The 17157-nt window shown below is 40.6% G+C and overlaps 1 protein-coding gene across 1 annotated transcript in view; it reads right to left on the bottom strand.

The window, feature by feature from the left end:
• Nucleotides 1–206: 206 nt before the first annotated feature.
• The window catches only part of zfta (zinc finger translocation associated), a 75689-nt gene continuing 58738 nt past the window's right edge, over nucleotides 207–17157 (bottom strand). The window contains 1 exon segment of the mRNA XM_051923003.1: nucleotides 207–6242. Within this exon segment, the coding sequence (XP_051778963.1) occupies nucleotides 5758–6242 (485 nt within the window). The 3' untranslated portion in view covers nucleotides 207–5757.

Here is a 17157-nt window from a genome sequence, read left to right as displayed (position 1 = left end):
AGACTTCAAATCACTTGGATGATACATGTATCATTATAAAGGAAAAAAAACCCCTATGATTTAAGAATGAACTGACATGGTAGAGTTAAATTACTATCAAGCCATGAAATTGGGGGAGAGTGATGGCCCTGAGGCTAAGGATCTGCCTCAATATCCAAAAGGTTGCTAGTTTGAATCCTTGTTATGGCCAAGGGAGACCCTACTCTGCTAGGCCCTTGTGCAAGAAATTGTATAAGGCAAAATAAAGAACAAAAATTAAATAAGATCTGTTACTGGTGAGGATTGGCTTCTAATTAAGCAACTGGGTTGGAACAAAAATCTGCAGCCACTCTGCTTCTCCAGGATCGGAGCTCGCCATCCTTGTTCTAGAAAAAAATTAGAAGAATATATATAAGTAATTTCCTTACAACAGAAACTCTCATCAAACATCTCTAGAACTGGTTCCACATGATTAAACTGGTTATAGTGATAGACTAGCCACTGTACCCTCCAAAACCAGAATCAAATACACTTGCTGTGACCCATTTGAAGGCATTAATCTGCTAAACCATGGCACTTGCTTGTTGCACTGAATTGTTTATATTTGCACCTTGATCTGATGTCTGCTTGATTGACTATTGCCTTAAAGATATTTACAAAAGGGAACTAGGCATTTGCATACCTGGCACTTCTAATTAAGCATTTCTAACAAGAAGGTTCTTGCTGCATCAGAATAAAAGTGCCAATTTTTGAAGGCAGTATTACACATTAGACATCCAATTCAAACCAACTTCTAATAAATGTGATATGTCTGTTTAAGTCAGTGTAACAGGCTGTACATTTTTGCATATTGCCACACTTTAAATATCCAGTGTTATACATACTACAATGACTTACTGAACACTTCTTGTATTTTTAGCTGCTTCTGAGTCAGTTTGGTAAAACCGGTGTCACACCACATGAGTTTTCCAACAATTTTCAGTCATAGGCTTTATTTACATAACTTAATAAAATCATAGCACCTCATTAACAGTCGCAGCACAACACTCATGTAATGTGATTTGACTTGTCACTTGGCCACAGCTCTCTACGACTCGCTACAATAACATCCAACTCCTTTGATTTTATTGCAGCGAGTCACCAGTCATAAAGTTTGATTCCTGCATGCAAGAGTTGACAGCCAATAAACATTCAGCCGGAATTGCAATGTATACAATCCCAACAAATAATGAAGAAGAGTAAGTGGCCACAAAAAAAGAAGGCAAGCAAGTGTTCTGGATTGTGCAGATGAAGGAGAGGCTCATTAGGCTTTCATTCAAAATAAAAAAGCCAAGAATTCCTCTGAGCTCAACATGCCCTGTAAGGATAACCATGGAAATACACATTGACTGGCTGCCAAATTGAGGTGATCTTGCGTAACTTTCACAGCGTGACAGGAGACTTGAAACTGTGATGAAAAGTCATGAGACTGTTGTGTAGTCAGTCACTCTCTGCAATTCCAAGTTTTACAGATTGACACCCTCAGAAGCAAAGGGATTTGGCAGCTGCAATAATGAAATCTGATATGCTCTCTGATAGGAGTCTTGTTGAGTCATATAGTGTGGCACCAGCTTAAAGCAGTCAGGGAAGAATATATTAAATCTTATTTTCTAGACCACAATAGTCTTTTCCTTTCTTTTTCATAATGGCTGATTGTCTTTTACTGTTTATTGATCTGTCCCAAAACAAAGGCCAACATATACATGAAATGATGGAATTAATCTAATTGTGTGCAAAATTCCATACATCGGACTATTTGCATTAGATGGAGTGGAATTTTAAAATGAGTGCTGCACATATTTTTAATGTTGCAGTTGTCTTTTTTCTCATATGTACAAAAACATTTCTTGTTTAGCTTTTACAGTATGAATGCCCTGTTTACTATGTGGTTTTAATTACCATTTGACATAAACAGTGAATAGGTCTCATTGTCCGGTTCAGCCAGAACTTCTGTTACAACATTTAGCATGTTTTTATTTTTGACATTGAGAATTTTTGCCCTAAGCCAAAAAAGAAAAAAGTTACGCTGGCCAGCCTCTAAAATAAACAGAGAGCTAACCTGAAAATTAAATAGAAAAGTCTTGATTTCATAACTTTTGAAAATGTTTTTTTATGGCAAGCTTTCATTTATTCAGGTGTATAAACCGGTCTAAATGAACCATGTAATAAGTCGAATGCATCGGTCTGTGTGCAATTACAATGATCCACTTGATTCTAAAATAAAATGATCTTCTCCTGTGAGCTTCCTTGGTTAGATGGCAAATTAAATGCAGATCCTCAATCATGAAAACCAAGGAACTTCCACAGCCATTTAGAAAAAAAAGTAAATGTAACCAGATGATCAGAAGGTAAATAACAACAAAGTCCCACAAAATACCTGTAAGAAAAGTCTAATAAATTATGAAGAAATAAAAAGTGCACCATACCATTCATACACTAACTAAATCATCCTACTACATCTCCTCTAAAATTAGTAGCCAGATAGTAGGAAATTGGTGAAGTATGCAATTGTGAAGTCGACAAGAATATTGAAAAAGACAAAGTTCTGTGAGTGAGACAGAACAAAATGCATTGCGGTTATAATGACCCATCTATTTAAACAATGTGACATTATACTGAGGAGACAATCCTAAAAAGTTCAAAATAAAGCCTTTCAGTTACTATTAAAACATGTGGCAAAATGTTTGGTTGCCACACATGAACATACAAGAATGTTCTGTTTTTAAATCTGAAATATACGATCAAACATTTTTTTTGCACACAACACAGCAGATTAGTGATGGGCATTTCAGTTCACTTTATTAATTTCATTCTTTCGAACTACCCAATTAAGTGAATTAATTTGGTTCATTTGAATCGCTAATTATAAAACACAAAACCATTTCCCCGATACTCCTTGAATGAAGTGCAACTTAAATTAAAATTAAATGATTATAGTTTATATTGATTAAATTAGATATTAAACATATTGGCAATTTATACCATTTAATGTTAACCGCTTGGAAAGTACAAAATATGACATATAGTGAGTATGCATAATTAAAATCTGACAGTAAGTTCGAGATTCATAAGACAACAAGAATAATACAATTTGTTCTTGGGTAAAAATTCAGCGATTCTCTTCATGATTCAAATAAACGAGTATTATGTGACCCAATTTTGGTTTGGTTCACGACTCAAATAAATGAGAATCATGTGACTCGTTCTAGGTTAATGATTCAGTTCAGACTCAAAAGAATTAGTGAATGATATAAGCTCAGTGCGTTCAATGAGAGTGCGCTAAAGTAATGTTAAAAGAAAATAATTGTTAGAATTAGACTGACATTTTTTAGGGATGCTCTGATCAGGTTTTTTCTAAGGCCACTACTGATCCCTGATTTTCATGTTAGTTGATCGGCAGATTCCGATACCAATTATGATTTTTTTTTCTTTATCCCTTTAAAAAACTTTTTACACTAAGCTCCTGCATAACCTGACTCACAGAAGCCTAATGGACAGATGTCCTATATTAAAAATTTTTGTAATTAAACTATAGACCACAGGTGTTAACTGTTCATTTTTTATTTTCCATTATTTTTTATGTTCGGTGACCATAAAATACTAAAATAAATATAATTTCCTTAAAATACATGGTTCAACTAATAAAATATGTACAAAATACATATGTCATAAGGAAAATTAAATCCTTCTCATAATTACAAGCTGTCCTATTGTTTAATTTGTTTTGTAATGTACCTATCTGAAACAAGGCTTAATTAGAAACAGTAGTTTCCCCCATTTCTCTAACAACAAATATATATATTCTCACATTACCAATTAATTGATATGGCAATTGAACACTGCTTAAATGTAAATCTACTTGCACTTGTACATTTTAATCATTTAAAATCATTAATTGCACTACCGCTTTTTGCTGTCAAAATATACATTTTCTATATTTATACAGGTGTGTTTTTTTCCTTCAGTGTATCAACTAAGCATTCATAATTTTTGAGGTGTAATTATAACATATGGATTACAATTTTAATTATGTAGTACATGTTTCTTACCAAGCCAAATACAGTACACACTGTACACATCTTTAAACAAAGCCTATTGTTTATTAAGCAGCAATTTCAAATTTTTCTGTATCTTTTTCCAATTAAAAATATAAGCTGCTGCATTTTAAACAAAGACGCTGTCCAAACTCAAGCAGTGTCTGTTTTAATTTAAAGGACAAAATAAAGGTCTGAACTCCTTAAAGTAGCTTTTCTTGCTGTTTTGTCTAGCTGCACAGGACGGACTTCTCTGATTGCTTGATTTTTCAGTTTATTTACTCCACTTTCTTTAACATAAAGGCTAATATACAAATCATGTCTCATTCACCATCCACTTGCTGCTTTTTGTTTACACTGCAGGAAGTTTGCTGCAAAAGACAAAAAATGGACAGAGCTGGCTCAACTACTGTAATACTTTCGCGTAAAGGAGCAATTCAACTAAATTACCGTAAAACTTAGAAATGCAGTCGCTGAAAATATCAGTTTTGGTGATCAGCCTTTTTATCAATCACTGATCCGAGTTTTTTTATAGTGAAAATTGGCTGATACCAATCTGTGGCCGATCGATCAGGGCATCCCTGATATTTTTATATGGTTTGGTTTTGTGTAACTAGTTTGTTGAATGTATAAAGAGACATAAACATATTAGTTTAATATTCTGTTTAAAACAATTCCAATAATGAATTGTACAAAACAAACAAAACATTCTAAATGGATTGTTACTGTATTTTACTTGTACGATGAACAAGAGAATGTTTAATGACAGAGTTCTCCTTAACTGATAATGAATTAGCTCTAAATAGAAAGAATCCTAAGTAAAATAAACAAGAATCATGAATTATAGGGCGGTACATGCACATGTGCTTTAAACATCTAAACAAAAGAAGCTGATGGCATCATGCGTATACATTGGCATTCCCATTGAGCTCTACTGAATCGATTTGTTTGTGCTTGTGAATTGATTCCCATGATTCACTGAAAAGAGTTGTTCAAAAAGAATGAATCATTTTTGAATCACCCATCACTATAGCAGATCACCTAGTCTTTGTTATCTCTACTGTCATGTTTGGTGATTGAACCATCATGCTATGCAGTGGCTTGTGCCAAGCAGGGACTGGGTTGCGTATTAAGCTGAAAACCAAAATAGACACTACAAAAAACCTGCATTATGTTTGCTGAAGATTTAAGAAGGCAAAAATTCAAAGCTTCATTGTCATGGCTTAAGAATATGAAGTGTCTTAGTCAAAGATCCCTTGTTTAGAATCACTGGCAAGGTGACAAAATTCTTATCTATAAGCAATACCCAAGCATCAAGAAATTGGTGGTTTCAGTGGATTTACTGAAAACAGCTTGAAGGTGACCGAACTCATGGATGGAAGTTCATGCATGCTACTGAACCTGGATTGGAAAAAGAGTTTTCAGAAAATAGATGGCTGTAAATTTTTGCTTTTCCTCATTTTATCTTTTACATTGACCATATATTATACTAGTCTGAGAATGACGTGTGGATGCATTTTGCAATTCTGTAAAATGAGATACCAAATGAAATGCCTGAATACCACTGGAAGGCACTGTTTACACATATAATTTTCTGATGAATCCACTTTTGCCCTTAAATCCAGGACAAACTTGTGAACACGATGAAAGGTAACCATTTAAAGTGACCACTCTGTGCTGAGTACAGGCTATAGTTTGACCTTTGTCACAGTGCTTGGGAAAGTTTGCTGCTGGATAGGTCCGGGAAATTCTCTGTGATGAAGCAGTCACTGGAGTGGATGTTGTGAACAGCAGTCTGGCTATAAGTGAGCATGATATGGTGGCGCTCCTCGGTGCTCAGTTGTTGAGAGTGTGGGTGCATCTGCTGGATGTGTCTTTTTATGGTGCTGACTTTCAGAGTGGCTAATGCACCTCCACATACCATACAGATCAACCCATGCCGGCGGCAATCGTAGTCCATCAGATACTCTAGCCGCCAGCGTACCTGATAGTTGCGACGCTGATCCTTGCCTGGATAATGATTTCGCTTCTGCGTTGCCTTTAATGTTGGGTTGTCGGAGGGCTGCTGGTTGTCATCAAATCCTGATACTCTGGTCACTAAACTATCTTCATCTTCAACAGACGCTGTGTTGTTCCTTTCTGCTGTAGTTTTTGTTGATGCTTCCAGCCGAGTAGCAGGCATTTGAGGAACTGTAAATATAAGCATACAAGATAAGATGAACTGGAAATATTTGATTGAGCAAATACTGTATGTGGCAACCAAATACAACATTTTTTAATATAAAAAGTACGCTGTGAATTTCAAAGGAAAAGGAAAATTGTAGTGGGTTATTTACTTTAATCTGTTGAGAAATATTCAGATAAAGCTTAATTAAAACCACTTTGAGATACAAGGCATTTTCACCACATGGATATTAAGCGAGATATACAGTAAGCCAAAACCTGGAGATCATAAATAAAAGGGAAATAATTCCCATTCATACGAGCACTGGCAAGTCTAAAATAGCAGCTGCTGAACATCAAGCTACAATGTTTAAAGTTTTAATGGATCCAGTCACTCAATGTCAGTCTTCAATTCTATGGCAAGAAATCACTCTTTCAGAGTTTAGCGACTAATATGAAGGCACTGTTCTCTTCTATTTAATCAAGCAATTGCATAAAAAGTGATTTTTTTGTGATCAAATATTTATTAAATAAAGCAGCAAGCACCTAATTGATTATTTTAATCATAAAGATCAGTCAGTCAGTCATTTTCCAACTCGCTATATCCTAACACAGGGTCACTTTTGTTTTGAGAAGGCCCGCTGTATCTAAAGCTCAATTGTATTGAATCTCAATACTACATGTAATAATTCAATCCAATGTATGATTGTGATAATGAGTTGCTCCTTTAACAATCTGGCAAAGCCTATCAAAACACCCTATCAGAGGTTGAGCAAAATATTTACTAAAAGTGTCAGTTTTCACAACATTATGAATACTACAATTTCGTAATTTAGGCACGTTAGAAAAGCACTATATAAATGTAAGCTAAATCAGATAAAAAGATGTAAAATGTAATCATGAATGTTGAATATAGTCCATGCAATCTATGAATGAGTACTATAATTCTGATAGACTTTGTTTTACAATATCTAATATGAGCACCTCAAAATATATGATACTATCTGAAAGTTTAAATGCAATATGCAGTTCCTTCCATAAATTATGATTCTACTGTGGAGCAGTACTGCGGTGGGTTGGCACCCTGCCCGGGATTGGCTCCTGCCTTGTGCCCTGTGTTGGCTGGGATTGGCTCAGCAGACCCCCGTGACCCTTGTGTTCGGATTCAGTGGGTTGGAAAATGGATGGATGGATGGATGTGGAATCAGTAGCATTTTGAAATGGCTTTTCCTATGAGAGGCAATGAAAAATTCACAGTTTATGCCAAAACAGAACTTACATACAGTATGCTTAATGTATGGAAGAAGAAAGTTTAATTGTGCAAGTAACTCAATATAAAATACTGATAAAAGTAATTTTAAAACTTGTCTGTAAAGCACATCACCACTAGCACATTATTAAATTAGTTGTTGGCATGAATTCATTTCAGTATTTAAGGTTTTGCATTCTTACTGCCATGCACATAAAAACATTTAGAGATGTAAAATACTTTTTTTAGACAATGGGTAGGTACAGTATTTTGTTAATCCAACTGTTACAGAATGGAATCATACCAAATATTGCCTAAATATATTGTAATGCATGTATTACTTGCTTTTTAAATGTATTATTTGCTTCTTATAGTATAACAAAATAAACACATACAGCTACATTGGGAACATTCGAATTATAAATACAATCAATGAACCACACCAGACAAAGAGTTAAGATACAATAATCGTAATCAAGACTTAAAACCTCAGCCTTACCCAGTGCTGAGAACCATTTGCTACCAGTTTTGGAGGGCGCACTTATACAAAATCCATTAACACACTTAACAATATAATATAGGAGATCACCACCAGTCTAATCTCATGTGACGTTTCTCTAAACTGTTCCCTAAAAGGATTATGGACAGTAAAGTCCGTTTTTTTTCTTTTTCTGACTAAGGTCAAAACTGGATTGCAGCTTGTTAAATGTCTAGGAGAACTGTCTATATGTGGCTGACTTAAGAAAGAAAGTAATTCAATAAGCAGACATCCGGGAAATTTTAATTTCGCCCATTAAATTCTAATAAAAAAAGGCAGCTGTTCCTAAAAGGAATCTGAATTGCCTTGAAGCAGACAAAGTGACGATGTCACTCTTTTATTAAATTGTTTGTTAGTTTTGCATTATATGTTGGCTTGGGAATCTTCACACGAACAACATTCTTAAAATTAATAGTAAAACAATTGTATCCACTAGTCCTCTCTAACTGAGCTGCATCACAGGCAGGTGAGAGAGGAAGAGAAGTTCGGAGCATGCACTGATACAGCACATTACCGCACCCACCACAAGATGAACCACATCAGGATAACAATTTAGGACCAGAGTGCAGTCGTGCAACAGGTCACACCTCAGTACCACACTAGTTAGAATGGAATGGAACAGTGTGAGGTTTTTTACAGTGGCTGGAGTGCCAATCTGCCACCAATTCCCATGTTTTCTCTTCAAGTTGGAGGACCTGCTTGCAGGTTTGGATGCTGGTTAATGTCATACCCAGGACGGAACAATAGTTAAGGGCCGTGCTCAAGGCCCCAAAAGAGTACAGTTCAATGCTGTTAAGAAAGTATGTAGCCCTTCCAGATTTTCTGTATTATAGTAAATTTTTGACATTGAAAGTTTTTAGCCAAGATCAAATATCAGGTAAAGGGTAATTTGGTGAACAGGTAACACCAACTGGCACTGTGTAAAACAGTAATTACTCTATACTTCATAATAGTTATGCGACTTTTTTTTTTATTACTGCAAAAATGTTGCTTCCTTTAGTTTAATATCAGTCTTCCACATTGCTGTGTAGGAGTTTTAGTCTACTCTTCCCTGTAGAATTGCTTAAATTCAAACTCATTTGTAGGGATTTGAACATTGTCACGCACGCGCGATTAGGGAGCCGCGGAACGACCTAAACTGTTGCGCGAAGACATATACCAGACGGGAATGGCGGAGTACTAACCTTTCTCTATTTATTTCCAAACAGAAAGAAAGACACAACACCGCCATGAACGTCTGAACATGGACTCTCAACACGCCACTTCCGCCTTCCCCCTGTCGCAGCCCAATGACGTCAGCAGTCCCATCATCCATCTCGGTTCCTTCCCAGCAGCGCTTCATCCATTTCCGGTCCCTCCCTCATAAATGTTCCCCCCGTCCGCCATGATGGCGAACGGTGTTATGATAATTGTAAACAAAGTATTATCAACTTGCACTTTTCCCACAGTATACGGGGCCGGAAAACCCCAAACCTTTATCGATTATTTGTGTCTTTTTTACAGTGGCGTAGTCGGCAGGATAGAAAGCTTGTCCGAACATGACAGAAGGACAGGACCTGAACGAAGTGTTGACCGGGATGGCTGCCCAAATTCAGAATCTTCGGATCGCACACGCAGAAACAACGAGGGAGCTTGAAGCAACTAAGGCAAGGCTGACAACGGCAGAAGCGGTAAGACCGGAGCCCTCCAGACCTCCGCCTCCTCCGATGGTACCGTTGTCAGATGCCGACGATATAGAGTCGTACCTCGGCATATTTGAGAGGACCGCCTCTCGCAACCAGTGGCCGCGGGCGGAGTGGGCGTCCATTTTGGCTCCGTACCTGAAGGGTGCTGCGCAGCGGGCCTATTATGATCTCCCTGAGGAGGAGGCCGCAGATTACGACCTCCTAAAACCAGAGATCCTTAGTCGCTACGGCATCACTACGGACCAGCAGGCGAGTGAGTGGCGAACCTGGCAGTTCAACCCCGACCACCCTGCCCGAGCCCAGGCTTTCGAGTTCTGGAGCAAGATGGGGCGTTGGTTAAGACCAGAGGCCCCCAGGCGCGTAAAGTCGTAGAGCAGGTGGCTTGTGAGGGCTTTAGTAAACGCTATGCCAGGATATCTCGCCCAGCAGGTCCGTAGACATCCTTATAAAGACATGAAAGGACTCTTGGAGGTCCTGGAGCGTCAACTTGCGGTTCACCGAGCCGGGGGATCGGAAAAGCCGGCTCGTGGCGCCCGACAGGGACGGTCCAGTCACTCCGAGCCCACACGTCGCGTGGCGGAAGCACCGCTGAAAACCAAGGACAGACCCGGGCCACCGCGCTGTTTCAAGTGCGGGGACCTCGGTCACCTGTTGTCTGCCTGCCCGCTGTATCAGCCACTCCAGGAGCCAATGGACTGCACTTGGGCCACCACCGAAAGGTACTGTGCTCTGTCAAACCCTCTGGCTATTCCGAATACGGGAGTGGTTTTAGTAAATGGTCATTCTGTGCTTGCATTGTTTGATTCCGGCAGTAACATTACCATTGTTGCTCGCCGTTATGTTTTACCGCAACAATGGCGATACCAGTACGTTAGTGTAACTTGTGTACATGGGGAGACCAAGTCTTATAAGTCCGCAAAGTGTTTTCTGGCATGGAATGGTGGCTTGTCTCGATTAACAGTCGCAGTGTTACCCGAGCCTCCTTTTCCTGTCATTTTGGGACACGACTGGTCCAATAGCAACAGCGGGAAACAATTAACCACTCCTAGGGCTAAGTTGGGTCTTGTTATGGGTACGCGAAGCACCACCCCCGCGGCTCCCAGGCCGTGCACACGGGCAACCGCCGTAAATAACAGTGACCGGGGGGAAGAGTCTCTAGCGTCGGACCCCGACCCGGAAGATGATCCGGGCGAGGGCACGCGGTCAAAGAGTCTGCAGAGCTCCCGTATATGCGGACCCAATAGACTCTATGATCAATCAGTTCCGGTCTACCCCCGCGTCATTTAAAAGGGAGCAATGGAATGATGATTCCCTAAAAAACGCCCGGAATGCAATCGTTTCAATAAATGACCATTTGTCTGATGGTTCCTTACCACCGGAGCCCTACTTTGTATTAGAACATGATCTGTTGTATCGAGTTGCGAGTCACGAAGGTGGAGCGCGGAAGTTATTGTTAGTGCCGCGAACCTTCCGGCGGGAGGTTTGCGAACTGGCACACTCCCACCTCCTGGGCGCCCATTTGGGAGCCGAAAAAACGCTGGAGAGAATTAAACAGCGGTTTTATTGGCCAGGAATAAATGAGGAGGTCCGACGTTTCTGTCAGTCCTGCCCGGAGTGTCAGATCCGTCAGATTCCTAGGAGGGACCGCGCTCCTTTAGTTCCTATTCCCCTTATTGATGTTCCCTTCGAGAGGATCGGTATTGATCTTGTAGGTCCCCTGGAACCTTCGACCCGTGGCCAAAAATATATATTGGTCATGGTAGATTACGCCACTCGATACCCAGAAGCGGTACCCTTACGGTCCCGCTACTTCCAAGAATATCGCACGGGGGAATTAGTCAGGCTCTTTGCCCGAGTGGGAATACCTAAAGAAGTCCTCACGGGACCAAGGTACTCCCTTTACTTCGGATACGTTCAGGGAGGTTGCTAAGTTACTGAAAATCAAACATCTGAGGACGTCGGTTTATCACCCGCAAACCGATGGCTTAGTGGAGCGGTTTAATCAGACACTTAAGCAGATGTTACGTAAGGTAGTCAGCGCGGACGGTCGGAACTGGGACGAGCTTTTGCCCTTCGTGCTCTTTGCTTACCGGGAAGTCCACAGGCCTCCACGGGTTTCTCCCCCTTTGAACTCTTATATGGACGTCAGCCCCGGGGGCTTTTAGATATATTAAAAGAAGGCTGGGAGGGAGGAGGCTCTGCCTGGCTGTAATGTTTTGGAGTACATCGCGCAAATGCGCGATAGAATGAACAAAAATCCGACCCATCCTAAAAGATCACATGACCCGTGCTCAAGCAACGCAAGGCCCGGTCCTATAATAAAAATGCTGTTCTCCGGGAATTTCACCCCGGAGACCGCGTAATGGTGCTCGTACCCACATCCCATTCCAAATTGCTGGCCCATTGGCAGGGTCCCTATGAGGTTAAGGAGCGGAAAGGGCTGGTGGATTATTTGGTGAAACAACCGAATCGTAGACCGGCCAAGAGAGTGTACCACGTGAACGTGTTAAAGCCGTGGAGAGATAGGGACGAGGCTCCACCCTCCGGTACTGCCCTCTCCCTTTGCGCACGTAAACTCACACTTAACCTCGGACCAGACTTAACCCCTTTACAACGGCTGGAGCTGGAACATGCTATCCATGCCGTCCCCGAAGTGGTTAGCGAGGTACCTGGCCGTACTTCCTTGATTGAGCACGATATTGTTACAGACCCGGGGGGTGATAGTCAGGGAGAGACCCTATCGCCTCCCGGAAGCAAAGAGGACGGAAGTGGAATTGGAAATCCAAAGGATGCTGGACATGAATATTATTGAGGAAAGCTATAGTCCCTGGTCCAGTCCTATCGTCCTCGTAATCTAAGCCAGACGGGTCCTGGAGGTTCTGCAATGACTTCAGGCGTCTGAACCAAGTCTCTAAGTTCGATGCCTACCCTATGCCCCGAGTGGACGAGCTCTTGGAGCGCCTAGGGAGGGCAGAATACTTGACTACCTTAGACATGACAAAAGGATACTGGCAAATTCCCCTAACGGCATCCGCCAGAGAGAAAACAGCATTCAGTACCCCTAGTGGACATTGGCAGTTATAAGGTCCTCCCATTCGGGTTGCACGGGGCACCTGCTACGTTCCAGCGTCTGGTGGACAGAGTGCTACGACCCCAATCAATCCTATTGTGCCGCCTACTTGGATGACGTAGTCATTTATTCTGGCACCTGGGAGGAACATATACTGCAGGTGTATGCTGTTCTTGCCACACTAGCGAAAGCCGGCCTCCGCATTAACCCCCGTAAGTGTTACTTTGGCTTAAGGGAGGCCAAATATTAGGCTACCTAGTTGGGCGGGGACAGGTGAAACCCCAATGCTCCAAAATAAAAGACATCTTAGAATGGCCCCGTCCGATGACCAAGAAACAGGTGCAGGCTTTCTTAGGGTTAGCGGGGGTATTACCGCCGGTTTGTTCCCCGTTTCTCTGAAAAGGCAGCACCCTTGACTGACCTGACAAAGAAAGGGTCTCCTGTCTATGTGGTATGGAACCAGGAAGCGGAACGGGCATTCAGTGACTTGAAAACGGCCCTGACAGTCGGCACCTATATTACACACCCCTAACTTCTCTTTACCTTTTCTTCTCCAGACGACGCTTCGGACACAGGCCTGGGTGCAGTGTTTGAGCCAGAGTGTCGACGGTGCCGAACACCCCGTGTTTTACCTGAGCCGGAAACTGTTGGACCGAGAGACCCGGTACGCGGCGGTTGAGAGGGAAGCCTTGGCCATTAAGTGGGCGGTGACTCATCTGCGGTACTACCTGCTGGGTCGTGAGTTCACTCTGGTAACGGACCATGCCGCCCTGCAGTGGATGGCCCTGCACAAGGAGTCGAACCCTCGTGTCACCAGGTGGTTTTTGGACCTGCAGCCATACAAGTTCACCGTTACTTATCGCCGGGGTCCCCTTCAGGCCAATGCTGATGCCCTCTCCCGGGTTTCACGACCTCTCGGTTCGGTCCCGCCCGACCCGATGGGTCTGGGCTGAGGGGGGGGTCATGTCACGCACCGCGCGATTAGGGAGCCGCGGAACGACCTAAACTGTTGCGCGAAGACATATACCAGACGGGAATGGCGGAGTACTAACCTTTCCTCTATTTATTTCCAAACAGAAAGAAAGACACAACACCGCCATGAACGTCTGAACATGGACTCTCAACACGCCACTTCCGCCTTCCCCCTGTCGCAGCCCAATGACGTCAGCAGTCCCATCATCCATCTCGGTTCCTTCCCAGCAGCGCTTCATCCATTTCCGGTCCCTCCCTCATAAATGTTCCCCCCGTCCGCCATGATGGCGAACGGTGTTATGATAATTGTAAACAAAGTATTATCAACTTGCACTTTTCCCACAGTATACGGGGCCGGAAAACCCCAAACCTTTATCGATTATTTGTGTCTTTTTTACAACATGAACTACTTGCCTTTGTGTTTGTGACCATTGTGTTGCTTCATATAAATATACTTCAGTTTCAGCTCACGAACGAATGACTGGACATACTCCTTAAATAATTTCTGATATAGAACAGAATTCCTTCAACTATGGTAAATCATCCAGGTCCTGAGGCAGAAAAGCATCGCACACCCTCAAGCTAGCACTACCACCCACGTTTGAATGCTGGTGATATATATTCTTCTTATGGAATGTCAGGTTTGCTTTACACACAGACATAATGGGAACCATGTCATCTAAAAAACTTAGTCTTACTGTCCGCAAAACCTTTTGTGAATCATCCAGGTGCATCCTGACAAACAAGAGATAAGCATTTATGTTTTTCTTGATTAGTAGTGGTTTCTTCCTTGCTACACTCCACTAAAGCCAGTCTTTTTCTGATTGTGGAGCAATGAACACTGATCACTGCTGAGGCAAAAGAATTAGGCAGTACATTGGATGCTTTTTAGGATCCTTTGTGATTTTCTGGGTGATTTTATACTGCACCTTTGGAGTAATTTTGACAGGTTGCTCCTCTTAGAAATACTGACTATTGTTCCAAGCATTTCTCATTTACAGATTATAACTCTCCACTGTGGTTTACTGGATTCCTAGAGTCTTAGACCTAGTTTATACTAAACACAGATAAATTTGAAAATGCATAATTTTTTTTCGTCATTTTGGCTTTCCATCCACACTGAAACCACATTGTTGTGGAAAGTAAATACATATGAAAATGCCATGTCTCATGTAACATATGATTATCATGTGATCAGGCACTGATTTCAGTTTTCTTCTCTGTGATCTCATCTTTACTTTGGACTTCTCTGAGTCAGCCCACAGGTGCTGCGACTTGAAACACTCAAATATTTTGTTGTATTTATTTTGGCAGAGCTCTCAGTCTATACATGTTTGTAACCTTTAAAAGCAGGTTGGGCTTCATCTGTCCACACAAAGAAGTCTGTTTTGTTTTTTTTTCCTTGTTCTTTTGGAACTTTGACTTACTTTGCATTTACTCTGTAAACAAACAGCACTCCTGGCTGATAAACCACGTTTGCCCCATACAAAAGATTTAAGTGTTTCAGAGTGAATAACAACCTTTTAGAAAACCATCTGAAAATGCTGGTGTAGAAGGAAAACTTTTAAAACAAAAACATCATATACTTGTGCTAGTGGCAACTTGACTTTGATTATAATGACTTAAGTAGGGGAAATGTATGTTGAGCAGGTCTGTTCAATGAGCAAACTCTTATTATTCCTTTAATTTGGATGATTTAACTAGGGGCAACTACTTTTTCACATTGTGCCAGCCGATGTTAAACAACTTTGCTAATCAGATTAGATATGTACATTTAAAAAATGTTATTAGTTCACTCATTTGACTTTTAACTAAAGATTTTACATTTCTGTAAGCATTCAGTGTTAAAAATTTGAAATAACAGAGGCAATCAAAAAGGGCATATACTCTATGGCACTATATGTAAACTTAGAAAAGTGTGTTCTGATTGATAAAATGGGTATTACTTTTGGTCTCTAGGTTCTTTTCTTGTATCTGTGGAACAATGTTTTATGATTGTATTCTCAGAGGGAAAGTTAATGATGGCATTCAGAACTGTTGTGGATCAGCATTAATACTATTAAATACCCTCTTTTCTGAAATTAAAATATTGTGGCTTATTTTCTTCCACAATATTAAATATAGACACTAAATATGTATTTAAGATTACAGAATGCTTACATAATTCTAATGCTGGTTTTTGCTGTGACACCAGTTAACCTTACTATATTAGTACTTAATTTTCTGCTTTACTACTATACTAACGTTGATTTTCAAGAAAAAAATACCATTACTGCCAATCATATTCAAATATATTGAGAGTTCAAAAGTTAAACTATGTAATTTGTATGTGCTTTCAGTGTGCAATGAAGTCATTTATTAATCGGCTGTGAATAGGAAATATACAGGTAATTGTTTTAACACAGTGTATTGTGATTAGCAAACCTACTGACTCAGGTGTAGTAGGGGCATAGCAAATGAGATGGATTAGAAGCTAAAAAAAACATAAACACTATACATAGTCTGAAAAGGAAATGAGAATCTTGATCCGAACTGTATCCCTATGGATATAATGGATCTACAATTGTGACAAGTTAAAAGTGAGACAAATAATAGTTAGTCTACAATGATGACAAAGTGAGCTGCTTTGTGTTAAGTCCATTTCACAATAAACTTTATGAGCTTGGCCTTTCTGGTTGACATGCTAGTACAGTTAACTCTTCTGTCTCATCAGTCTGGCCTCCTAGGAGTCCACTGCCTATATATTGTCTGTAAGGAGCTTGCATGTTGTTTGCCATGTTTGAATGGGTTTGTCCTTCACATCCTAAAGACATGCATATTATACTGAATGCACGTTTTGCTTAAATAGCCCCATTTTAGTGTGTGCATGAGCCAGCTGTATAACTGGCTGGTACCCCCATTCAGAGTTGCTCTTGACTGGTGTCCAAATTGTGCCAGGGCTACCCAATTCCCCATACCCCTATCTAAACTGGATTAAGCAACAGAACTATTCCTTAGGAAAACTGGGACAGGTGTACTTGGTCCAGTGTTTCAGGTGTCCTCATTTTTGAACATCATTAAAATTAATTATGAAATATCCATCTTTAACAGTATCCCAAGGGATACTGTTAAAGATCCCTTTCAAGAGAAATTATCTTGAGTAAATGAGGCCACGGGACCTGAGATACATATTTTATATTTAGTAAGTTTAGAAATTAAAGATCACCCCCTTAGCTAGGGTGTTGTTGGAGCCCTCAGCCCTGAGCAGAATCCGTTTACAGTGGGCATCCCTGCCGTGAGTCTCCTGCTGCCAGTATAGGCACTGGAAAACCATCAAAAACAAAGATTAAGTGAGTTCAGTTTGCTAGAAATCCAAATGAAGTTCTTAGGAGGGATGCAATTAACTGGTATTTTTGCTGTCCTCTTCTTTGATGTTAACTGATTTCTGA

This window comes from Erpetoichthys calabaricus, chromosome 1, assembly GCF_900747795.2.
Source record: "Erpetoichthys calabaricus chromosome 1, fErpCal1.3, whole genome shotgun sequence".
NCBI lineage: Eukaryota > Metazoa > Chordata > Cladistia > Polypteriformes > Polypteridae > Erpetoichthys > Erpetoichthys calabaricus.
This window is presented reverse-complemented; position numbering and strand designations above follow the sequence as displayed.